Here is a 27,751-nt window from a genome sequence, read left to right on the forward strand (position 1 = left end):
TAACATACATAAACAAATTTTATTACAAAAAAACCTAAAACTAGAACATATTTTTTACAAATGCAAATGTACAAAATAATAACTCATATATGAAATGAATAAATATTACAGAAATCAAATTCAATGAAACATAAGTCTTTCAACCCCAAAGATCTTCTGAACGTCCAAACTTAAAAACCAGAGCCCTGTAGGGGAAAAATAGCAAATCAATGAATAATAAGTTTATAAATGAATTTCTACTATTAGAATTAGAATAGAAAAAAAAAAAAGTTGAGTTCTTGAATATTTTGTCAAAACCTTCAATTACACAGAACTTTAAATGCAGATTTCTAAAAAGGCATTCTAAATCTAGTTGTATTTAAAGCATACAATGCAGCTAAATGTACAAAATTACAAACTTGATAAAAATTCTGTTGTATTTCTCACTATTTAAGAAAATGAAAGAATTTACCAGTTCATGAATAAAATTTATGCTGTTTAACAGCATGAATGTTAACTTTCATCAAAGTAATTGCAGATTTAAATGCTTATACCAAAATCAATGGTTTTTTCTTTTAAAGTAAAATTGGTAAATTTGAAATAAATTACATAACACCTTTCCAACTAAAATTAAATGCACACAGCAATGCACACTAAAAGCAGAAAAAGTTATCATTATAGCTTCTGTCTGACAATTTATATTCAACAGTTAAAAACTTAGAGATGACATCATTCCAAACTATTTATGTTGCAGTAAACTCAATTTTCAGCTTTTGACGTTGTTATTTCTTATTTCACATTTATGTTGTGGTTATTACTGAATATTCTTTCATATCTTCCTCACTAAAATGCTACCTTTTGAAATGATCAAAAATCCATCTAAATAACAATTTTTATGTAAGTCTACCCATTACACCTTCATATATAAGAATCAGGCTTAGTGAGAAAAATGATTGACTGTTCACCTGTCCTGTTCTCAGATTGATTCTGAAAAGGAACTGCATACATGTCTCATTCAGATCCATCTGTCTACCAATTACTCACTTCAAAAATATATTCAGCTCAAATCTTTTTTTTTTTTTTTTTGCTTATAGCAACATTTAATAAGCTTTTCACTGACCATCTGCATTGTAGTGTTTGTAGCCACTAATGCCATCCAAACAATCTTAATTTCAGACATTTCATTATCTATCACAGCTTTTGTTAATTTGTAGTTTCATTAAGGAATTTCTGGGCAACATTCTTATCATTAAATAACTTTTTTTTCTTCACTTTGCAGCTTTTTCATCTATCTTGAAGTTAAGAAGTTTGACTTCTTTACAATTTTGTTTGCTTTTGCTTCCGCTTTTGTTTTCTCCTGCTCCATATAGCTGAATATTCTGCTTGAGATTTTCTTACTGATATCATTATTGCTTTAGTGATTTTTATATCCATGATGCTATTGTGTATCAAGATAATGACTTTACACACCCTAATGAAATTAATTGCATAACTCTGAAAGAAATGATCATTCTTTAGAAGCCATATTGTTATTTATAGAAAAACTTCTATTGAGTGTTTACAGGCGTCATTGTGGGCAAGCTTTAGCAACGTGTGAGACATTTGCAAACTTTCAAACACCAGTACAATCTCTCTTCTGAGAAATTTCACTCCAGTATTTGCATATTCAAAATTTTCATTTTTTTTGTCAACTAAAAGTTATTTTATGACACATATAGATTAGCCTCCTTCCCCTACTCTGTCACTCATGTTACCAATTTTTGTTAATTTGTGGTAAATATTGCAGAAGGTCTCATACCTTAGAGCAGAAATACTAAATGAAGGGAGCAATTACTAATGTCTCAGTGGGAAAAGCTTGGGACGAAAGGTGCCCAGTTCACACGACTAGTTTCACAGGGTACTTGTCGTATTTCGGCATGTAATCACTCCATGAAATATTTATTAGACAATGGCGCAAATTATGAAGTCAGGGCTGCGGATTTGGAGCGAAAATGAGACTCTGATAGGTCTGGCTCTAGTAGTTTTTCCGCCCCAGGCGATGTTGACAAGTACCACCCCCTGGTCTTTTGCCAAATAGAACTCTAAATTTTGGCAAATATAATTCCAAATTTCTGCCTAATGACTCCAAATTTTGCCGAATGATGATAATTTTGTGGACAAAACTAGAAATTTGCCAAATGATGATAATTTTGCCGGATAGAAAAAGTTTTGCAGATTAGAACTCCCAATTTTGCTGAACAATTATCAAACTGTTTCCGAAATGATAATTTTGCAGAATAGAACTCTAAATTTTGCCAAATGGCTACAAATTTGGCTGAACAATAATTTAGCTGAGTAAAACTCCAAATTTTGCACAAATGATAATTTTCCCCAATGGTCCCAAATTTTGCCAAATGATGATAATTTTATGAAATAAATCATCAGACAAAATTTGCCATACATAATTTTGTCAATTGAGTCCGAATCTGATTGAAATTTCATATACCACTTAAAAAAATTTGCACAAAAACAATTTTAAGCCTGTCATTAGGGTAATCAGGGGATTCAATTGTCTCCTCCCCCTACTGGATTTTAAAATATAATTAACTATGCATTTTTCACGTATTTTGATGTTTATTCCTTGAAATGACTCGCATGTACAAATAGCCCATAAAATAATTACTAGTTTAGTAAAAAGTGTTCTTATGGAACTAAAAAGTTATTTGCACTTATGATATACAATATTTCATTACATTTATTGATGAAATCAGTACAAAAATTTTAAAAAATATAGGCAACTGTGGGATGTACTCGTTGAAAATGCATCAGTTTCTTATTCTTTATTTATTTTGAAGTAAAAAAACATTCGTACATGCTTGAGAAGTCACTCAACCTCCCGGTGTGGCTTTTTCTTGACAATTTGTAATCCAACAAGAGTGTACCATTGTTAAAAATGTTAATTTTCCTTCATTCAGTTAATTGTTTATAGACATTCAAGGCTTCAGCTAATGAAAACCATGTTTACCGGATACGGTCAATTTGAAATGCTGCCAAAGTCACATGGTACTGAAACGGCTTCAGGATAATAGGGTTGCACTCTCTCCATGCTTATTCCTTCTCAATGCCTCTCACTGATAATTTTACATTTCATTTTTTCCTACTTGAGGGACACAAACATTCTACATCTTTTAAAACTGAATTTTAAATGGAGAGTTTTGTTAGCAGGATTGAAAATAGTGATAAAAAGGCTCCTACTGATGATGAATTATCATTTTTCTATGCAGTAATTAAGCGACTATGTGCTTAGTTCTAAAATGATAAGGAATCGGAAATAATTTAGGAAAATAAGCACAAAAATATAAAGTTTAAGACATCATAGGCCTTTAGGAATTTTAGATTCCCTAACTCCCACCCTTTAAAAATAGCATGACATGTGACAAAGAGGAGGAAGGGGTACGGTAATGCACGACAAGAGGAAGGGGGGGGGGTCAAGTATGTTGAAAAAAGTGCGACATTCTTAATGGACAGCCTCTTAAAGAAAAGGTAAAATTAAAAGTAATAAAAATTTTCAGTTTCTCACAGTGTTATTAAAAAACAATTGTTTTATCAGCTTTGAACTAACACTCTTTATAATAATTTTTAAACTATTAGAAGCAAATTTTATTACATACCCAAGGAAAATGAAGATGTTTTGCAGAAACACCGCAACTCCAGGACCTTGAGGATCTTTCACTTTAATTTATGAAAAAATAAAAACTTTATTGTACTTTTAATTATATATATATAAATATTTTTATTAACTTTCAGATTTTTACACTAACTGTAACAAAATAATTTTAATTATATCTCAAAAATTTTAATGTAATAATACTTTTTGAATCCAAGTAACTATTTCAGTTATTTCACAGGATTATAGTTTTCAGTCATTTTTTCATCACACTGTTTCATAAACTAACTTAAACAGCTACAAATTTGCAAATCATTATGTTTACATAGAATTAGAGATTAAATATTATAGGCAAAGAGGAGATTGTTGAACTGTGTATTATAGCGGAGCTTAAAACCTCCCCCCCCCCCCCAATTTGGCTTTTGCTCTAGTAAAGAAAAGTTGTGTTAAGGTGGGCTTGTTACATAGTGCACAATTTTTGTTAAAAAAATAAAAAATATCCTTCCCCTCCATTTCCCAGGTGATTTGCATGTCAAATCAACCTAAATATTTTTTGTCAACTAAACTATCTCAGACTTTCATGAAATTTTCAGATTTTTTGCTATTTGACACCTTAAATTTGTAAACAGCATGTCTCTGTTTAAACTGCAATATCTCTATTTTTGCAACTGTTAGTTTTAGATACATACTCCCAATTTCAAAAGTGGTCAAAATGAGATGCAGAGTAAGATGTTGAAAGTTTGAAGCACAAAAAGAATTTAGTAAAAAATACTAAGATTTAACTTATTGTATGTCCCTATGACTCCCATTAATATTTCAGGAAATCTCAAGGATCAAGAAACAATTAGACCACAACAAAATTCACATCAGTACTATCAATATTCACCACTACCAATATTCACCAAGTTATGAAACTCAGCCTTTTGCAACTCATACCACTTTACACTTATGGTTTTCAGGGGCCATACAGCAGCTTGATAAATTTGATTTTTTTTTAAATTGTAGAAGCTCTTGGTATGCTTTTATACATCATATTGAAACATTTCCTCTTTTCACTGGCAATGAAAAGAAAAATACATACTTTTTTTTCTTGTGTGTGTGTGTTAGAATTGTTTTTTGATGCTTGTGATTTCCCTAAATATGAATGGGAGGGGGACATAGGAACCACATAAAAAATAAGATTTCATATTTTTTCATCAAATTCTTTTTTTGCTTCAAACTTTCAATATCTTAATTCAGCATCTCCTTCAAGGCAGCATATGATTGTATCAACAAGAATAAATTGTTCGAAGCGATGTACGAATTCGGAATCCTCCTAAGCTTATCAATCTTGTCAAAATGACTTTGCCAAGCGTAAAATGCAGAATTAAGACCATGTCTGAAGTATCGGAGGTTTTCTATACAGAGAGAGGCCTCAGACAAGGAGACTCTCTGTCTTGCATTTTGTTCAATTTAGCCCCTGAAAAGGTTATACGAGACTCGGGTATCAACACTAGAGGCACAATCCTACAGAGAACTATACAGATATTGGCATACGCAGACGATACCGATATCGTTGGGCAAAGAAAACAGGATGTGGTTGAGGCATTTGTTGCCCTTGAGAGCGCTGCCAAGGAGCTGGGCTTGGCTGTAAATGAGGAAAAAACTAAGTTTTTGGTTGCAAGCACTAGAATACATGATGTGCAGCCGCTTAATATTGGAAACTATACTTTTGAAGGAGTTTGAATACTTGGGTACACTTATTACCAGTAAGAATGAGTTTAAAGTTGAAATTGGAAATCGAATTTGGATGGCAAATAGATGCTACTTTGGCTTAAAGAGTCAATTAAATTCTAAGCTCCTTTCTATTAATACAAAAATAAACCTATACAAAACCCTTATGAGACCGATCATTTTATACGGTAGTGAGACATGGGCAATTAATAAAACAGAGGAAAACAAGACTTCTCATTTTTAAAAGAAAGATCCTTCGGTCAATTTTTGGAACAGTAAAGGAAAATGATGCTTGGAGAAGTTTATATAACTTTGAAGTATACCATAAATACACAGACAACCCAACATCTTAAGATTAATTAAAGCCAACAGAATCAGATGGCTGGGGCACGTATTTTGGCGTGCAGATCTGGACCCGGTTAAAAAGCTAACTTTTTCGAATATTGAGGGTACAAGGCGAAGGGGAAGACCAGCAACAAGGTGGCTGGATAGTGTTAAGAAGGACCTAGAAATTTTGGGAGTGAACAGGTGGAGAAACCTGGCAATGTGTTGTACCGCCTGGAGGAAGCAGACGGAGAAAGCCTTGGCCTGCACCAGGCTGTTGTGCTGATGAAGAAGAATTCAGCATCTCATTTTTAGCATTTTTGCAATTTGGAATTTAATTTCTCTCTTATTTTTTATTTTGTGAAAGTAAAGGTTTTAGACAGCAAAACTTCCTCCCTAATGCATTGCATAACTACATGCGCCGCCTATTAGACCGGGATCTGAAGGGGGTTGAGAATGCATGGAAAGACTGAGACAATATTATTTCTGATTATTGTTTCAGGCACTATAGTGATTATGAAACCACATGTCGTCGCCGCCCTGGGTGGTCGACAACCTCGGGGGGGAGGGGGAAAAGCAGTGGGGGGAGCCGTTTGCTAAAATACTCATAACTCGCGAACTATTTGAGATAAAACACTGAAAAAGGTGTTAATCGACGCAGCAAAACAAGGGCTTTGTAAAAGCTAAATATGATCATGGTCCTATCTTTGTTAGTTTATGAGTAAAATTTAATTTTTTGCAAACAAGCAAAAATTTTGAATAAAATACGCATTTTTTTTTTCAAGCAACAAAGTTATTTAACTGTTTTGAGGACCAATAAAATCTGAAACATCACTATCCCAATTACTTAATTATTATCAAAGCATTAAAAAGTGAACAACAAGCATTTGCGGTAATTCATGAAAATAACAAGCTTGCGAAATGTACCTTGAAGGCTTGACTTAAACCGAAGCAACTTTTGTGTCTCTCTTATTTTGGAGGGTTTTTTTCGCTATAATATCAAAACAATGTCCGAGTTAAAGTAATTATTTAACACATTATAACTACTTAGTATGGGTCACAATGGCACTTTTTTAAAATTAAAACGTGCAAGTACGAAGTAATTACGGGAAAGGAGCCTCTTTTTTTCATTGCACTTAAAGAATTTCTGAAAGATAATTCACTTTCTTACGAAACCTTCAAATAGATGTTTAACTATTTTGAATAATTTATTGAAATTCTTTTAGAAACCTAGAGCTGAGAGTGTTAAAAATAGAATCGTACTTTTCCTTTTACTATTTAATCTTAATAACGATGCAAGGGGATGTATATTTTTCCTAGCAGATATAGCCCGTTAACCTAAAGAGTTAAAGGTAGACTTCAGTCAATGAAATTTTTTGTAAGAATAAAACCAGGAAAATTTAATAATGTTGCCTCGGGTCATGTTTTGGAGCAGTGCTAAATTAGCTCTTCTAAAGTACATTTCTAAGATCTTATTTAAATGCATGGAATGAAAGTGCAATGCAAAACTGGTGTTCATCGTATCATTTTAAATCTGGCATTTTTCGACCCCAACAAGAATTTTGAGATAAATTCCAACATCCTACTGGTGAGGTTGAAGAGTCTGTGCATTGAGCAGAAAGTGATGTCAAACTTATTACTAAGTTCATAAATGATCATGACAACCCTTATGAAGGTTTTTACACCTGAGTTATGAAACATAGTGAGTGGGGCTATTGTCACAAAAGCAGCATTAAAATTTCAATAGAACATTAAAGAAAATGTGAATAGTCTCTTATCCATAAAAGTCTTCAATAACGACTGCAAAACAGCAAAAGCAAATCAAAAAAAATATTTACACTGGGCAACGTTAGCTCAAAAGTGATGTTAGTATACCTGGAACACATTCTTACAGAATAAGCCATATGCTAGGTTAGGCTTATCCGAATGGTTTACTGAAGAAAAGCGTGAGGTTCGATTTCGTGAACGTAATTGAGAATGAAACTTCTTGCCGTAAAACTCTGGAAGAAATACCCTAAGTTCAAATTATTGATGAAATGACTCTGGTCCATAATGTCCCAAACACTACTATCAAATGTAGCAAAGATGTGACAGATCTCCAAATAAAAAAAGTAATATTTTCTCTCCTATAGTCAAACTACACGAGTGGACCTTATACACGGTTGGTACAGCAATGCCGTTTCATAACTTAAAAACCAGAAGTTCAGGAAAGTCTCCTTTTCTCATAAAAACTCATAAGGTACCAAACCAAGGCATAGCCATTCCTGACAATAAAAGGAACCTTTTGAAGTACATTTCAAATAACATACCCGTTCCTGTTGTCTGATAGCTCTGAAAACGAAAACGAATATTATTTAAAATCTGAGATTCAAATAATAAATTTATTTCTCTGGAATGCTCAAGTCCAACCCAGACGAAGCATGCAACAGAACATGTTTTCTTGCATATGAGTCAGTGCATAAGTCATAGGTAAAAAGTAACTAATAGTTTATAGATCAGACACTGATGAATTTGTATTGGCAATATAATATTGGCCTTTGTTAAAGGCTAGAAATTGCTATTTTAGGAGCTTAGCCACTGGTATTAGAGAGTTTTAGGACGGCATAGCTTCAGAAGCAGTTACAGAAAAAATATCTAAAATTTTATAAGCTTTTCACGTATTTTCCGCCTGCGATTCAACAAGTAAAATAGGAACATAAAAGTATGCTTTCACTTTATCAAAAAAGTCAGAAACTGGTTTATGTACACTAGAGTTATTATTTAAGCAATATCTGAGTGCTTTTGAATTTCAAGTATTAGAGGCTGTATATTAAAAAATTGTCAAGGTAAAGGGTATTTCTTGCCACTGCAACCATTATACTAATTTTTTGTCATTTCCATCAGAAATAAATAATATCAGCTCTCTACTATGCTCCTGCAATTCTTTCCGTCAACATGTGCTAAGAAGTATTACTGAACTGTACTATTGGATCAATTTTCCTGTACCTTAGCAGAGCCTTTAAATGTAAGCAAGTTTGGGTTTCACTTCAATGAAATTAAAACAATAAAGGCACACCTGATGATGCAGTTAGTGTTACCAGAGAGTTTAATTCCATCCTGCGAAGCAAGAACTGTAAATAATCATCTAATAAATGTTTTATTAATAATTCATCTTGCTGTAAATATTGTGCTTTTAAGGCTAAAGCAAAAACCCACGAAATACAAAATAATCGGAAGACAACGATTCAATTAAATAATTACAAGTCAACTAAAAGGTCTAATTAATACTAAGATTTTTAGTATTAATATATCAGAAATTCAGCTTTCAGAATGTCTGATATATTAATACTAAAAATATTAGTAACTTATTTTATTCAATTGGTGATTTTTTTTAAAGAAATCTAGTTTATAATTTTATATTTATATTTGTTTTGATGTAAGCTCAAAGAAGCTTCTAATGCTTTATATTTATTTAGTACATTTCTTGTAATATTGTTCTTTGTTGGGTAAATTATATAAAACAATACCTGCAATATTCATTTGTCCAAAATAAAAATATAAATTAATAGAAATAAATTAAAATTATATTTGAATTTAAACTACCGTGGGCCTGATTTCCTAGTTCCTCTCAAATTTAAAGTAGTATATCACAAAATTATTATAAAACACAAAAGCCATAAATGCATACTTTACAATTAGAATAAGTTCGTTAACTGCAGAATGGATGGTTCGTCATAAGGATAAGGCTTTTTTTCTAATTTACATGTTGTCGCTTTATTCAAAACGCTAACTCTTAGGCGGTGCTTCTTGCTATTTCTATTTCACATTTTAACGCATTTTTTCATACTTTATTGATTCTCTAAACGGTTAAATAATTTTAATAAAGAACTTATCTTTAAAAAAACTTTTGCATATTTTATTCAAAATTATTGCTTGGTTGTGGAAAAAGGAATTTTACTCAGAAACCAACAAAGATAGGACTACAAACATATTTAGATTTTTCAAGCCCTTGTTCTGTTGCATCTATTGTCATTTTTCTCGGTGTTTACGCCCTACGGTTGGCGAGTTATGAGTGTTTTAGTAAACGGTGCCCCTCACTACTTACCCCCCCTTCCCTGGGGATGTCGACCACCGAGGGGGGAGACCACATGTGTTTTCATGATCACTATAGTGCCTGTAACAATAATCCAAAATAATTTTGCATCAGGTTTTCCATGCATGCTCAAAACCTACCTACAGAACCTGAACTATACTGCGATTAGTGTTTGAGCTTGCTACTGTCATTTTGTTTTTCAACGCGTTAACAATACATAAATAGTTTTAACAGACTGAATAATGATATTTAGGGTTTTATTTATTTGCAAAATAATTAAACAATTTTGATTTGGAATTTATTTTGATAAAAAAAAGTTTGTTTTGAGTATTTTATACAAATTTTGTGCTTGTTTGCAAAAAATGAAATTTTACTCAGAAACCAACAAAGGTAGGACTATAATCATATTTAGCTTTTATAAAGCCCTTGTTTTTCTGCGTCGATTGCCACCTTTTTTAGTGTTATATCTCAAATAGTTCGCGAGTTATGAGTGTTTTAGCAAACGGCTCCCTCCACTGTTTTCCCCCCTCCCCCAGGGTTGTCGACCATCCAGGGGGGGGTGACGACATGTGGTTTCATAATCATTATCGTGCCTGTAACAATAATCAGAAATAATATTGCGTCAGCCTTTCCATGCATGCTCAACCCCCTTCAGATCCTGGACTATATGTAAAAAACAGTGGCACTGTGGAGTGAATCTTGTTTCCCTCGGCAGATAAGGTGCTAATAATTACACAGTATAACTTCGAGTTAACAATTTCCTCAATTTAATGATACATTTCCCTGGTCCCAATTTGACTGCATTGAATGTCTGTGTTCTTCGATTTAACGATAACTTTTTCCAGTCAATACAAAAATTTGATTGAAAACCTGATATAACAAAGACGTAACAGTTATGTCAAATTATGTTATTTAGTTAAAGGTAATTATTATGGAATTCAGTCACCTTAATTTACCTAATAAAGATAGCAGAACATTAAAAGAGCTTGTTAACTATAAAAATAGGTTTTGAATGTCTTCACTTTTTAATTCATAGCAGTGAACAGAAATAATTTTTGAGCCTTGTTTCAGCCATCTTTGAACTGAACTTATTTAATATCTTGGTTTAAAGGGACAATTTAAAATTTAAATATTATTGCAATCTGCAGAAATGATTACAGATAAAATGAAAAGCTGTCTTTACTTTGACAAAATAGTTTTCCTTTTAAACTCTTAATTTCAAGGTAGCTTTCACTCTTCATTTTTTATTTATTTATTTACTTTGTACTGTATTAATTAAAACACATTACAAGCAAGCATTATCTGGAGAAAAGAATATATTTTCTTTTTTAAAAAAAGTTTTGTGATTTCTCTCTTTTATCACAATAATTTCGTAACGGTACTAATTTTACTAAAATAATTTTTGTAAAGGTACCATGCTTAAGATTTCAAATTTTCATGTACTATTACGCAATGAAAGTTCCTTTTTGTTTAAAAAAAACTTGTGAAATGCTACAGTATACAAAGAAACAAATACTATAAACTTACTTGGAATAACATAAACGCCAAACAATATCCAGCAAGAAGCGATTAGTGAACCAAATCCAAGTACAAAACCTAGAAACAACCATACTCTAGCCCCTAAAAAAAAACAAGGAATTAATTTTCATTCAAAATATTGACTTTTAGTAAAGTATTAACTTTATATACTATTTTTAAATAATGACTGTAAAATTATTGTTTTATTAGAGTTGAAAATACAAATAATTGTTTTAAAATTTAAAAATCAACATCAACACACACAGGAAAGCATGTTCTGTCACAAATGCTAACTTAGGATCATCAAACTTATAGACAAGATTAAAAATAAGTGGCCGTTACTAACATTTTGATTTTGAAAATTATAATTTGACACCTAGATTTCCACAATTAGATGCCAAATTTGATGCCTAAAGTTTTTAATTGTATCAAAACTTTTCATCTACAACTGATCCTCATAGAGACCAGCTGCTGACTGAATTTACAAATCTAATTTTGAAATAGAGTTAATTTTGCCCTTGTCCTTTGTTTTGTATTCCTTTGTTACGAAGTCCTTTTGTTTCGTATATTTTACAAAAAAATTCTTATGCTAAAATGGTATTTCTGTTTAATAAAGATTTTTTTAAAATATAATATATGTATAATTTCATTAATTAGAAAAGGCACCCTGATAGCTCAGTTCGATACCTAAAAATTTATCTTAATGCATTACCCTGACACATAAAATTTTAATTCTTACACTATTATAGCTTTCAAAAAAGAAAACAATTCAATTTTAAGCATCATATTTCATATTTCTAATGACTGAGAAAAAAATCTTTATTGCATGAAAGGTCATTAAAAAATTATTTTGCCGCATTTGGTACATTATAGGGCTGGGCAATGCATTGTGAAACATCAGTGTGGATCTTACACCACTAAACCGGTTTAGAATTCTTCCGCAAACTGATGCATCAATGCCACACCAATGTAGAGGACACTAGGGCTCAACCGATGCATTTTTTGGCCAATGGGTCGATGCTGATTGTTGGTCGATTGTTCAAAGATGGCCGATGGCCGATTGTTTTCCTCCAAATGGCCGATGGCTGATGGCAAAAAAAAAAAAAAAAAAAAAATCAAACAGAAATAATTTGATAAGATTGTCAGGGATTTAAAGCATCCTTGATTCATTTCACTGTACTTCCTTTCTACGAATAAGGAATTGAAATCATAAAAAAAATCAGATTTCGACCTAAATTTCTATTTTACGATCACCCAATTTATACTTCAAAAGTTTATTTGGCACATCTGTACATACATATGTCCCTAAGAACATATAATAGATAACCCAAATATAAATTTTAAATGCCTCCTCAGTTAATTATCGCAAATTCTCTTGTGATGTCTTCATGCGCATAAACTTGCGTCACTCAAAAATGTTATGAAATAGTAAGTTGAAAACTCATACGTACATAGTATGATCTAAAAGTTAAAGGACAAGTTGTATAAAACCTTACCCTGAATAGTTCACATTAACGAAGAACATCTACCTACAAAATAGTCACCTTGAACGACTATGCACTTCTGCCAACGTTCGTATAGCTTTTAGAAGCACTCCTGGAAGACATTTTTTGCTACCTCCTGTAAGGCCTATTGCGCTGCTGCTTTAACTTTATCGTGGGGAAGAAGGCGATTTTCATGTTGAGGATGCACGGTTCGATTGCTAAATACTCTGATATGACAAACAAATAACATAACGTTTCGTCGGACTTAGCTCCGTGTGATTTTTACCTGTTCCCAGCATAAAGACATTTGCATGGACGCCGCTTTCTTCCGTCAGGAGAAGATAAAGCTGCATCATAGAAGCGAACAAGAAGTTCCGTCTAGAACTAAATGAGCCTACTTTCCAGTATACCCATACTGCTTCCTAGTACCTGATCAGTATTCTCAAAAATAGCTAAAATCGCAAATTGTTTCACACACATATTGTTTTAATATTTTAAGCTGATTTCTAGGAATAAAATATTCCTCACTTATCTAAAAAATTAAATGCGTAAAAAAAATAAAAAATAAATGAAGAAATAAAATAGCAGCACCTTTCAAACAAAGCAGCTAATACACATTTTTCCATTAAAAAAAAAATCTTTAACAACTTTCAAAACGAAAAAATAATAATTAAAATTAATAAGCTTATTAAAATAAATACATCATACCAAAAAAAATCGTTTCTTTTTCCCGTTTTGCCAAAAATAATTTTTTAAATGAATTAATGCACTTACCAAAATAAATAAAAACAATAAAATGTCAACTTAAAGAAATAATTTTCATTTCAAAAAAAAAAATCGTCTGCGCATATCTTTATGCAGAAACATAAATGACGAGTTTATTTGCCGAAAACTGAATACCTAAATTAAAACTTTAGCGTGAAAATAAAAACAAGTCATATCAACAATAAGTATTTCACAGTTAAAACCATAGCTGCGGAGTCGGAGTCAATCTCATTTTGAGATAAAGGAGTCGGAGTCGAATATCCAAGAAACGGAGTCAGTCATTTGTCCTCCGTGTATAAATTTTTGCCAAAGCTACGAAGTCGGGGAGTTGGAGTTCGATTAATTGTCGGGCACAGGAGTCGGAGTTGGAGTCAGGTACCCCTAAATTTTTGGAGTCTGAGTCTGGAGTTTGGCGTCAAGATCTATTTCCAACAAAATTTGTTTGAAGTAAATCTGCCTTCAAGTACAGAATCTACATTGACTTTCAGTTTCCCCATAGGTGCTAATGTTAAGGGATTTGAACTGTTCAAAATTGAACGGAAAATTGTTCAAATCAAAAAGATATTTTATATACAAGTTTTTTCATTAAAAGCTTTTTCCTACAAAGTTTGTTTGAAGCAAATTTGCCTCACAGTTCGGAATTGCCTTGAATTTCCCTGCAAGCGCTAATGTTAAATTTTTTTGAACTATTCAAAATTGGACAAAAAATAGTTCAGATCAAAAAATGAAATGTGGGAATGAGGTGTCCTTGACGAGATCTTTCGAACAAAAAAAAAGGTCTTTCGAATCGGACTATTCATTCAAAAGTTATTGGGGGGGGGGGGGGAGACAGACTGACAGACGTTTTCCCCCTCTAAATACCCTACTTTCCAATTTTTAATTTTTCGATATTTAATTATTTTATTTATTTTTGACATTTTTTTTGTTTTTTGCGATATTTTTAAGATTCATTAAGCCGTCTTTGATGCTTTTTTCTTTTTCTGACTTTTACTGGGAAAGTAAGCTAAAAATGGCTTCCAGAGAGTGTTCCCAAAAGTTATATGAACACTGGCAGAAGTACATAGTCCCTCAAGGTGACCATTTGAAGGTGGATGTGCTTCGGTAATGTGAACTATTCTGGGTAAGGTTTTATATAGCTTGTCCCCCGAACTTTTGGATCGTACTACGTACAATCTATATAGGTTGTAGTTATGCTTTTCCTTTTTTGACTGCTGTATGATGAAAGAAAAAGAACAACACCAAAAAAAAAAGAGAAAAGAAAGAAAGAAAGAAAAAAAAACGGAAAGAAAAACAGACTGTTTTATAACCAATTGTTTTTTTTTTTTTAAATTGAACAGATAACTAATATTTCAGTAATATTGTAATAATGTATGGATTTAGGTATATTAAACATAGTTTAAAAACATTAAATTATGTTGTTTAATCATTCAAAAAAATAAATAAATAAAAATATGAAACTGTTAACAAATTACGTAATTAAAGTGGAAAGATTGCACATAGACATTTTTTTATAGTCATCAAATTAAACAAAAAAGGTAACAGATAAATTACAATATCAAATCAAAATAGGAATATTTTTATACTTATTTAAAATTTATGAATAGAAAAGTTTGCATTTTTCATAAAAGCTATAACAGTGACATAAATTTTGCTGAAAAAAAGAAATAACCTTGAAAAGAGCGAGGTTCTTAAAACGCAGCTACAATAAACGAACTCGGTATTTACACCAAGTTAATAACTGAATACATATACTATTTGATCTGATGTTTGCACACATAATATTGAACAATTTGATTGTTTAATCTTTTATGAAGCTTTACAAACAAATTCAAATTATTTTTTTCAATTTAACAATAATTTTCTGAAATTTAAAAAACTGCATAATAGAAAATACAAATACAAAAGTGACGACCAGCAACAGGCTCTGGGCCCAGCTAGACTGGTCCTAGTCAATTTACAATCCCCAGTGAAGATCAATGGCCCTCTTAAAACTATCTACACCCTTGCTCATTACCACCTCTTCCGGTAAACTGTTCCAAGGTTCCACTACCCTGCTAAAATAATAATTTTTCCTAACATCCATGTTAGCCTGAGATATAAATAGCTTAAAACAATGACCCCTTGTCCTGTTTTCAGTGCTAAACTTCAGCCCCGTAACATCTTTCATTTTAATAAATTTAAACAACTGAATCATGTCCCCTCGATCTCTTCTTTGCTCAAGACTGTACATTTTTAGCCTTCTAAGCCTGGAATCATAGTCTAAGTGAGAAAGTCCATATATTAGCCTTGTAGCTTGCCTTTGAACCCTTTCCAATACATTAATGTCTTTCTTAAGATAAGGAGACCAAAACTGAACAGCATACTCCAAATGAGGTCTTACCAAACTTCTATATAAGGGCAGAAGAACTTCTTTAGATTTGTTTGAAATAGATTTATTGATAAACCCAAGCATCTTATTGGCCTTGTTACTAGCAATGCTGCACTGTTGGCTAAACTTTAAATCCTGACTTATTAAGACCCCCAGATCAGTAACTTTGTCTGCCTGACTAATGACTGAACCTTGCAAATAATAACTTGTACACTTATTTCCATGCCCTAAATGTAGCACTTGACATTTCCCAACATTAACAGCCATACCCCATTTATCAGCCCACTCCGTAATATGATTTAGATCCTCTTGCAGCTGTTTTGCTTGTTCTTCATTTTCTACAGTCCCCATAACTTTGACATCATCAGCAAAACAATTCATGTTCCCAGAAATATTTTTGTGAATATCGTTCATAAAATACTTGAAACTTTTCTATAAAAAAACAAAAAACTTATGATGCAAAAAAGATGGCGCATTACGAAACATAGGTGAAACAAGTATGAGAAATATCAAAATGACATTTCTTGACCAAAGAAATGCTTGAAAGGACGAGGTAGGGTTAGGGGGGTCACCCTCTGATTTTGGAGTAAATCACACTTCAGCCAAAACCTCGGCCTCATTTTTTAAGGACAGAACTGCTACCACCAACGCCTCGGAAGAGTTTCTGAATCTACTTCAGCACTTCCGAAAAAAAAAAATTTCAAAAGACCCTTTGATTTAAGAATTATGTCACCATTCAAAACGTTTTTAATCAATTTCTTACATTAATGCTCTAAATTCTTTCTAAACCATAGATAAAGTTTGAAAAAAAAAATCTCCAATTTTATGAATGGTGTTAGTTTTAAACAACTCAGAAGTACAACTAGAGTTTCATTTCAGAAGTTGAGGGAGTGGGAGGAGGAGCACTCAAGTGTGCTCGAAAATTTAAAAAATAGTCGTAAAAATAGAGTTTAAAATAATCATAAACATTGAGGAGAAAAACCCTCTCAAAACTTGCACCCGAGTTTGTTTTGACGTGCAGTGGCGGATTTAAAATATAGCAAATGTTTGAATTGTGCGAGAGGCCCCATAACCATAGGAGTACCGTAGGAGTTACAAAAATGCCCATGATAAATATTTTACAACTTCTGTGATAGAGAAATAGGGCCCCAAAATGTATTTCGACAGGCCTCAAACTTGTAACTCCGCCGAAGCAATACAGAAAAGACTGCATTACTCTGATTCATATTACAAATATTGAAAAATTAAAAATTAACGTCAGCTCAACGAGAATCTAATAAAATGACACAAAAACAGGTTTCGCCATCTCATATTTGTTTCCATGGTCTCCAATTCGGCAATATATCACCAAATGATCATCAGTCTGAGATGCTATATTGGTTTTGCATTGAAATAAGTAATTAATAGTCACAAAAAAATGAGTAAACAGGCTTTTCAGAACACCCGATTGAAAACAAAAAGGGGAAGTGCACAACTGGAATGTACGCAGACCCCACATACGAAATTTTAACCTTCTACAGATTATCATTTTTGAGTTATGACTTATAAGAGATACATACGTACACCCTGCTGCAAGAAATAACGCAATAATTAAATTTTTTGGTACCTGAATGCAGTATTAAAAACTCTTTCAGAGGTGACTAAAATATAAATTCATACTGAAATTTAAGCAAACAATTTTATATAAAAACAGTAACTCTCTTTACTTTGTATTAAAAAGTAAAACAGCGAAAGTTCTTTATTTTTTCAAAAACATCGGTCAATTCCATCGGCTTTTCGATACTTTTTAAGGTCGATGGGCCAATGTTTCCTGCAAGTTAACATTTGCCGCCGATGCCTAAATTGTTGAACCATCGGCGCCGATGCATCGGTCGAGTCCTAGAGGACACCAGATCTCATTCCTTTTTAATCTTCATCACACCAATATTGAATTAGCAATGAACCAAACCCTCTATATTAAAGAGCTGAAAATGTACTGCATGATTATTCGCCAATACCTTAAATTTCGCTTGATTGTAATCCACTTGAACGGTGGAAAATCCATCATGGATAATCTCCATATTGGCAAATTTTAGCCAAAAGTTATCTTTGTTCTCAAGCGTTAAGTGTACCTTCAGAGAAAATTTTTAGCTCAGATGGAAGCATTATAAGCAAACAAAGGTCTTCCCCAAAATATGCAGAAATATAAATTTGTTTTAACTCATTAAAAAACATATTGTTTTACAAAGTTAAGCACTAACCACCAGGGGCAGATCTAGAGTGGGCCATGGTCCCTCCCAAAACCTTGTGATTGTAGAGATTTTTTTAAGAAAAAAAAAAAGAAAATTGAGCGATAACAAAATGTAACACGTTTTACTTTAAAAGAAATTTAGGTCTTAATTGGGAGAGAAATTATCCCTCTCCTCAAAACAAAACTAATAATTCCAAAATTTTGCTCCATCATTTGCATCATTTCCTGATAAAATAAGTACATAATTCCTTCATAAAACCACTAAAAAATTGCAGTTGATCTTAATATCTTTATGTTTAGGGTAATTTTTAATTAAAACTTTATTGGATGCTTTAAAAATTAACCTAAATATAGATATTAAGATCAACTGCAATTTTTTTAGTGTTTTAATCAAGAAATTATATACAGTGGCGGCCGCTTATATGAATCACACGTTTGTTCTAAACAGTCATAAAGGGGATAATTTAATGAAGCTGGATTTTGTTCTGTTTTTGATGATATGATTTCATTAAGGCAGTTCATTCAATAAACCACTGATTCAATTAACCCACGTCCACTGTACTTACATAATTTCATACTTTTTAGTGGGAACCACGCTTATAGAAATAGTATTAAAACAAAAAAAAAGCATTTTTTATACTTTATTTTAAAGCTTTTTGGTTTTAAAATTTATTTGAGGTGAAAATTTATGTTAAGTTAAAACATATTTTCTTGTTACTAGAACTTATAAGAAGAAAAAAAAAGATATTGACTTTCATTTTAATGTAAATGTATTACGCATAAAGGGAAAATAGCTTTTTTTTCCCCTCTCTCTAATCTTGTTCCAGTATTGCTGGGTCTTATGCTCAAATTTAAAAGCAATTTGTCCAAGTATTTAAAAAAAAAAAAAAAAAAACCTGACTGAGCCAGAAATGTAGAATTAAGAGGGCAAATTGAAACCCCACTTTTTTTAAGTATTGCTGGTTTGTATGCTCAAATTTAAAAGCAACTTTGTTCAAGTATAGTATTTCATGAGGAAACTATTGCACACATTTTGTGTGATTGTGATGTTTTTTCTGCCTACAGGTTTAAACACCTTGGTCGCCACTTACTCAAACCTTGAGAGATCTACAATATTCCCATTAAATACCTGCTGATTTTTTCTTTGACTACTGGTTTGTTTTAAACACTTCTGTTTGGGGTTTAGTACAATAGACTTCTGGTTGCAGTGCTTGGCTCTACTGAGCCTCGCTCCCTCCTTCATTTCATTTCATATAACCCCCTTTCTTTGTGTGTGTGGGGGGGGGGGGTAAAAAGAAAGCTTTTAAAATCACCCACAAATATATGCTTGCTTAAGTTCAGCCTCGAAACTGATTTGCTACATTGACAATTCATTTATTAATTTTTCCATTGTTTATGGCCACAATTAAAAAGCAGAAGTATTTTAAATTTGTAATTACTATTATTTTTCAATTTTTTTGGCAATAATTTAGAACTGTAAGTAAAATGCAGGGATTATGACAGATCATGGCCACACTAGATGGCGCTGACGCTTAATGGGCCTCAACAATTTATGACTATTCTGTGTTAAACCGATGCAACTATGATTCACTTATGCATCTACCAATCAATGTCAATGTTCTAAAGTTCTTTGTTGCCTTGATTTTCAGCTATTGTCACGGCCTATAAGAATTAATAAGGCCATGGACAGATAATGTACGCTAAGAAATAGTCTTCAATAATAATAAAGTACTTTGGTGTCAGCACCCAAATCCTGATCTTTCTTTTTACATCATCGAATATAGCCTAAAATGCATTTTTAGGACCAAAGGACCTTATTTTTAGGACCTTAGTTTTCCAAAATTACTCGGCAACATTTTTGAGGGAGATTCTTAAATCCATCCCCCTCACCTAACGTCTTTAAAGATAACATAAAACTGAGTTTTTTAAAACTTCAGTTTAATAAAACTTCTGTGGATTTGTTCAAAAATTTTGAATTTCCCTTCCAAAAAATCTGCTAGATTCACCACTGCTAACCACTCTTAAAATACAGCAAAATCTCTCCTAGTGGCCACCCCTCTAATACAGAGTTTTTAATTCCTTGACTGTAAGGCATTAAGCCTATTGTATAAAAAACCTCTTTTGTATGATTAAATGCAGACACAGATACTATACTGGGAGCCATTTACATGGATATACTACAGTTAAACCTCCCTTAACGGACACTCCCGAATAACGGGCACCTCTAATTAACGGACATTTTTGCAAGTCCCAATCCCTCAATATAGGCCATTCCATGTAATTCACTCTGAATAACGGACACTCCGAATAACGGACAGTTATTTCACAAAAAATTTCCCTTGCCATCGTAGCACTTCCGTTTTTTTTTTTCTTTTCATAGAATATCTTAGTAACTACTTGCATTACAAAGCTTTTCATCCTCCACAACTGATAACCCCCACCCCCCCTCTCTCCCGTCATTTCCTTATCACTGTTTCTTGGAATTAAAAGGGTGGTAAAGAGCAGAGGCAGCGATTGGGCTTAAAAGTTGGGGACAGAAAAAAAAAGAACAAAAAGGCATGGTACTTTTTGCGGGCAGCAAAAAATGAAAAAGAAAATAAAAGTCATAATTTTGTAACGGCTAGTTTTGAGAGTATTGAAGCAGATAAGTGAAAACTGATGTCAGTCTAACAATTAACGTACGTTTTTCTTAAGATTTTAATGAATTTTGTACACATTAACTATTCAAAAGTTACGATAAAAAAGAGGAAATTGGGCGCTTTTTCTAACTGGGGCTCTCAGGAGATGCAATTGAGCAGACCGGCGCCGGTAGTAGTCGGCTTTATGGCGCCGTGGTTTCGTTGGGTTGTTTAATTTTTAGACATGAAAAAGATTTGCCCATATTCAAGGTCATATTGCCAACTGTCAATCATGCATCATGCAATAGTGATACTCGAGATAAAATAAATAAATTAACCATAAAAAGTGTGTGGGGGGGGGGACTGCTCCGCCAAATCGCCGCCGTTGGTAATGCAAAAAAAGAGATGTCAAACTGTTTTAACTGTTTACTTTAATTGATTAAATGCTTTTTAAGACAAGTGTGTGCTGTCAGTATACCTTTATTAAGAAAAAGCAGGTTAATTACACTTGACGTAAAATGTAGTAAACCTTTCGCAATTGTTTCGATTGTGTTCTAAAAAGGGAACAACAGCCCATTTTGAAAAAGGTAAATTAAGTAGTTCCTCCTAATAGCGGACACCTCCCAATAACGGACAAAACTTCTGGTACCTTGACTGTCCGCTATTGGGAGGTTTCACTGTATTTGTTTTTGCAGGCAAATAATTTCAGGAATAAAAAATAATTTTGAGAATAAAATAAAAGGAAAGTTTATGCCACATAGAATGAAACTTTGTTTTAACGGATAGAAAGCTGCTCTGGTGAGGAATTTTACAGACATTAAAACTCTATTTTTCTGAAACACTTCATGCAATTTTCGGCAAAGCACAAGCTTGATGTTGCAAAGTTATAAAAAATAAGATTTTTATTAAATGAGTAATTAATTCTGAAAATTTAGTCCAAGTCCTGAATAAGTCAATTCTTTCAGAGCACTCATTTTGAAGCCAGTTTTCAACAAAAATATAAAACAAAAAACCTGATTTTCGTAGTATACAAATAAAATTAGACAAATTTCACAGAAAATGGCAGCAAGAATTTTTTGGCTGGTTTTTTTAATGTATGTTTTTGAACTAAATCTCAAAATGCAAGGACTGATTACACACTTTGTAGTTTTTTAACGTTTTCAAGGAACTTTTTTTTATGTCAAGCAGTTTTCAAGGTTTTTTTTAAAGCAGAAGAACAATGGTAGTGAAAACAGCTTCAGAGTTAGTAAAATGTGTATTGAAAACATTAGTTAAAATTATATTTTATGCTCCAGAGACTAAGAATAACATTACAACTGGATTTTCTTTTAGAAGGACAGCTTCTTTGTTTTTGTTCAATAAGGAAAAAAGAATTAAGCTGCAATGATCATTGTTCCCCGAAATTTGGATGTTTGCATTGCAAAGTGAGAGTGCATCTTTTTTATGTCACAGTCGCAACATGCACAAAATTGGTATTTTTTAATACATAAAATCTTGTTTAGAAGGTTGATATTTCATATGAAGATACATAAAGGTTACTTATATTCAAAAATGCCAAAATTGAAAGCAAAAGTTAAAATTCCTCAATTAAAGGGTACAAATGTTCACACAAATGTCACACCAGCAACAGTGGATTGAGTAAACTACAGACCAGAGTTGTTTATGGTTCAGTTAATTGATTTGAATTTGTTTAAACTCATGAAAAATTGCAGATACCTCTTTGTCCTAAGCAACCAGTTGTATAAGCATCACCACCAACTTGTCCATTTGACACTGAATTTATCCTGCAACATAAGCATACATTTTTCATTGCAATAGAATTACATAACTGCATTTACCACAGGAAACTCTCTACTAATTTGAGAAATACAAATGATATATGATGCACCTACAAAGTTTTGGCATGGACAAATTAAAGTTGTCACTTCTCAAAAAAAGTGAAAAAATAGGAAACATTTTTGAAATAAAAACTTTTAAAAACAAATTTTATGAGAGAAATCAGTTTAGACCTTTATTGATGAAAATGTGAAGGATTTTTAAAACAAATATAAAGACTTAAAGGAAAATGCCCAGATTTTATTTTTAGTACAATCAGAGGTGATTCTGCTGAAAAAGGGGAAAAAAGGAAATTTATGCGTAATAAAGTGCATACAAATTGCAAAATGACTAAAGTCAATTTGTTGGACATTTTATGTGGGAGAACAACTGAAAAAAAAAAAAAAAAAAAAAAATTCAAACTAGATATTATGCTTAGTTTCTTGAAATGGTTAAAAACAAAACAAAAAATCACTTTTTCTAACTATCTATACAACTTCTCCTATTTTTATTCTTAACTCTTCAAAAAATATTTACTAAATTTCATGTGGTTGATATAGCATGTAGAAATGTAGTGTTTAGGGAAAGATTATATTTTGTCCTTAGCAGAGTTTAGTTTGGCAGAAAAAAAAGGATATATTTTTATTTTGGTTCCAAGATTCCAGAATTTGAATTTTGGAAATTGTGGTGCAATTTTCCACCTTTGAATATGTTTTAATCAATCAAAACTAAGCAAATGTCCTACATTTCAATTAACTTCTGAAATTAAAGCTAGATCTAAACTTTACTTTCAGTTGAAAGATATTAGAGATGGATCCTGCAGGGGTCTGGCCAGAGGATATTTGGGTCCATTAACGGACCCTTCACAAAATTCCAATCAACCAAAACGGACCTTTCACAAAATCTCGATCAACCAAAACAGACCCTTCACAAAATTCTGATAAACAAGATCGGATCTTTCACAAATTGTTTATTGAAAGAGCAAATGTGAAAGCAAAATAATGCATATTTCTGTGTATAAACCGATAATTTTTGGAACCTTTTCTGAAGTCAAATTAGAGGGATCAGCTTATACAAAATCGCCTAATTTTGCAAAAGAAAAAAAAAAAAAAAAACGGCACTCCTGCGATGCTCCTGCAAACGATAAATAATTGCTACTGCCAAATAAATATAATGCTTGTTGTTTGTTTTATCACAGCTAATTAGCAGCGGTGTTGTTGTAAGCTTTTCTGAAAAGGCGTTGGTAAGCACTTTTCTCCCCACTCATGATTTAATAAACAATAATAATATATGCCTGCGAAATGAGCTTAAAACTGCAAAGGGATAGTAAGTGTGGGGGAAAAATATGGATCGCTTCAGATAGGGTTACCAACTTCAAAATTATCACCACTTAAGAGTCTGGCGTTGAACCTTTATAATGAATTGATTAGAAAAAATTCTCATCATTTTACCAGCTTGTCAATATTTGCGTTTTTAAGGTGCGGTGCGATGTTTAACTGTTATTTTGGGAGAAAATTATATGAGTTTTGATTTTTCGATGATAACAAGGATGATTAACAACTTTAAATAAACTTTTAATTACCTTTTTTTTTTTTTTTTTTTTTTTTTTTTTTTTTTTTTTTTGTTCTTTAGATGTCTACCCTTTGAAAAACGCAATCTTTTAACATCCGATATGAGAATTATATTTTGTTCTTTTTTCAAACTAACTTCGCTTTATTAGGATGCAAATAAATGAAAAGTCTTTTTATTTTTGTTAGAACTCTCATTTCAAGTTTTTAAAGCAAAATTCCAATATATTTTATGAGGATAGATATAGATGGTTTATTTTTTATTTTTTTTGCTTAAACTGTGTCCACAGTTATTAATGAAATGTTTATGATAGGACTCTAAACTGCAATTTTAAAATAATTTTATCAAAAATATTTCTTTTACAAGCCGTTTTTATACTTTTGATGCCTTCACTTTAAGAATTGCGATCTCTTTGCATCTGCTATGGGATTCCAATTTTTCGAATTTTTGATGTTTATTACGCTTTGTCAAGAGGTAAACAATTAAAATATCTTTTTATTTTTGTAAAAATCACGGAATTTATAAGTTTTAAACGAAATTCTGTGCTTTTTAAGAGTGTCTTGGGTCAAAAAGTTAAAAATGCTGACAATTGTCTGAATTTTATTTTATTTATTTATTTATTTTTTGTTACAAATATTTCAAATACTGTACAGAAATGTTTCTAGTATAATTTAACATAATGTAGAATGGTAGATAAATGTTGATACTTAAGAGAGCGATGCCCCCCCCCCTCACTAAATGTCCAGAACGATATAAAAAACACTCCAGAATGATATTCTCGACATAGAAGAGGAAAACACTTAACTTTAAGTTTAATTGAGCAGTTTGTGCCATCTCTAAATTCTAAAATTTCGTTTTAGCAAAAATTTTTTTTTTTTTTTTTTTTTGCGAAATAATTTGATTTTTCACAAAATTAATTCTTTTTTCACAAAATTATTTTAATTTTTCACAAAAAACCGACCCTGTGAAAAAACCTGGACAGACCCCTGTCCTGTCCAACCACAGATTGCATGGAATTTTCAAACGTCCAGATAAGATCTATGTGAATAAGGGGGAAAAGTAAAAATTTGTTGCGTGTATTCGGCTCATTTGAATGAGACTCTGCTTCTGCAAAAGCCGACATCGGTAAAAAATCATAGATTCGTCCATTTCCGGCTGTAAAATGGATGTTTGTCTTTAGATACAATCCGTAGTCAGACAGTACATTGGTTCCTTACAGTAGAGAACAGAACTTTTATTTTGTTTCCATGAACATGGAAAGTTTTAAATCTTGATTCAAGGAAAATAGTATTCCAAAATATTAGTCTACACTTAGGAGACAATTGCTGAAAGTTCTGAAGGCAGTCCTGAGAAGGATGAAAAAAGATAGCACATTTTAATACATGGGTGCTGTAAATAGAACAGGAAGAGAGGAAATCTTACAATTCTCTTTTATTGCTATTTTCAATCATAAGGCAAAACCTTATGATTGAAAATAGCAGGAAAAGAGACGAAATTGAAAAGAGATTACACAAGACAAATACAAAAAGTGAGAGAAAGAGGGAGAGAGAAGAGGGAAAAAATGGATCAACATCGGGGATAACACTACAACACATGTCTTTTTTTCATACTTAGTCTCAGTCTCAAATTTACCTGCTACACACACAATACCACAGAATGGAAACAAATTGTGAGGAAGAAATAGAGAAATAAAAAAAAAAAAAAACGGAAAAACAGAGGAACATGACAATGAATCGTGAAATGGCAGATCTGAAGAAGAATCTCTTGCCTGGTGTACAAAATTGACGATACAACATAAAAGATGTTTTTATGAACAAAAAAGGGGGGGGGGTGCAGAAGCAAAATTACTCTGTTAGAAAAGAAACTTACTACTGGCACGTGATGATCAAACTCAAGGGAAAATTTTGACTGTACTAGGGATCAGCTTAGTTCAAATTTTTTATTGTATCTATTAAATTACATTATTTAAGTTTTAATCCACTCAATTCCCTACTTCTTTAGCTTCTGATGTTTGTATGATGAGAAAAAAAGGTAAGACATGAGGACCAAAAGATCAATAATGAATGCATAATCAGGAATCAATTAGGCACAGGGAAATCAATCAGGAATCAGGCACAAATTGGGTCTGCATTGCCACCCATTCCCAAAATCCTAAATCTCAAAACTGCCCCTCCACAAAATTCTATATCGTAAAAGCCACCACTTCACAAAATTCCATGTCTTAAAATTAGACCATTCTCAAAATTTCATTTGTAAAATCAGACCTGTCATCACTTTTGAGCTTGATCACTTGGTCTAAAATCAAAACATCGGGGGGGGGGGGGGGGGGGGGGGACCCTCCAGCTTCTAAATCACTCTCAGTGAAGTCCTTTAAGGTCAATGGCTTCAGATTAGATTTTTGATAGCTAAACATACTCAGATATGGTATAACAGGATTCTTTTCAACAAAAATAAATGAAAAATGGACAAAAAAAAAAGTTCCTTTTATCAGAAATAAAAAAGTTCAAGGTTTTTTTTTTTTTTTTTTTTTTCACAAAATGCAGACCTTCAAGGGGCGTTCAAGTGAAACCAGGTCATTAGTGTAAAGTAATGGCAGTGATTTTATTAACTCAAAAATAGTCGCCAGAATTGTTGGCATATTTATCCCATTGCGACACTAGGCGGTCAATTCCACCCTTGAAGAAGCCAGTAAGTTGCCTATCAGATCCAGGACCGAACCCAATCAAAACACTTCGTTATCCATTGTGATATGCACGATATCCGGTGTGTCGTCTGAGAATAGCTTGTTTTAGAGGTCCAAAAACCATGAAAGTCACACAGTGAAAGGTTCACGGTGGATTTTCCAGCTCCAACGTTTCCCACCGAAACTACTGCAATGTCATCTTCACCGCATTGGCCATCCGCCATGTGAACGCCTTTGTACAACATGCCTGGCCGTTTCCACTTAATGGCTCGTCTAAGGCTCTGTAAAGTGGCTAAACAACGCTGGGCATTGATGGTGGTTCCCCGTTTTGGGAACTTGACAAGCAGTTTTGTAGTAGACGATAACTTGTGTGACCACCTTCTCTTACGTTAAACCACACTGTCACTGTGCAACATGAAACGTTGTGCATGTGTCAGTCTCTCTATCAATAGAGGGTGTCTCTATACATACAATTATGTGGCATTGTCTAACGTCTAATGTGAAGTTAGATGCACTGACCTGGTTTTATTGGAATGAACCTTCTAAAACTAAAAATCTGGATTGACTCCTAAAAACAGAATGTATAAAATTACAAACAAAGAGGTGGGCAAAGTTGAAGATGTATTTTTTTTTTTAAACTAACACTTGTGAAAATATTTTGTAACAAAACAGAAAACTGAACTTTTTAACTCTACGAGTAGAGCTACAAAGTTTTAAAACTAATGTCTTAGAGTGGATGAATGACAAGAATTATAGAATCATGTTTTATTAGAAAAATATTTAAACTTACATGAAAAGAGAAATTGTACCAATGACACCACAAACATGATATGCGTGATTAAAATCTTCCATCTCAGGGTATCGAGCAGCAATGTATATAATGATCCACCATCCTGTGAAAAACTACAAAACATAGTTTACTATTACAATTGTCACTTAGAAAATTAACAAAATCTTCATTTAAAAA

At 32.5% G+C, this 27,751-nt stretch overlaps 1 protein-coding gene across 1 annotated transcript; it reads right to left on the minus strand.

Annotated features, from left to right (window-relative positions):
• Positions 1–27,751, minus strand: LOC129222120 (transmembrane protein 50A-like). The gene is made up of 5 exons (XM_054856569.1): positions 27,575–27,751; positions 22,434–22,501; positions 11,262–11,354; positions 3,630–3,690; positions 1–185 (listed from the first exon to the last, which is right to left on the minus strand). Exons 1-5 carry the CDS (start codon positions 27,634–27,636, stop codon positions 140–142), a joined length of 330 nt encoding a protein of 109 aa, XP_054712544.1. The 5' UTR covers positions 27,637–27,751; the 3' UTR covers positions 1–139.

The sequence above is a fragment of the Uloborus diversus genome, chromosome 5 (assembly GCF_026930045.1).
Source record: "Uloborus diversus isolate 005 chromosome 5, Udiv.v.3.1, whole genome shotgun sequence".
Classification (NCBI taxonomy): Eukaryota; Metazoa; Arthropoda; class Arachnida; order Araneae; family Uloboridae; genus Uloborus; species Uloborus diversus.

Bases quoted from the DNA above. Each gene is read 5' to 3' on its own strand.
- LOC129222120 (XM_054856569.1), bottom strand. From the start codon at position 27,636: ATGGAAGATTTTAATCACGCATATCATGTTTGTGGTGTCATTGGTACA. The intron at 11,355-22,433 runs GTATCTGCAATT...GTTTTTTTTTAG, and splicing joins TGGTTGCTTAGGACAAAGAG to GGGCTAGAGTATGGTTGTTT. The intron at 186-3,629 runs GTATGTAATAAA...TTTCCCCTACAG, and splicing joins AACATCTTCATTTTCCTTGG to GGCTCTGGTTTTTAAGTTTG.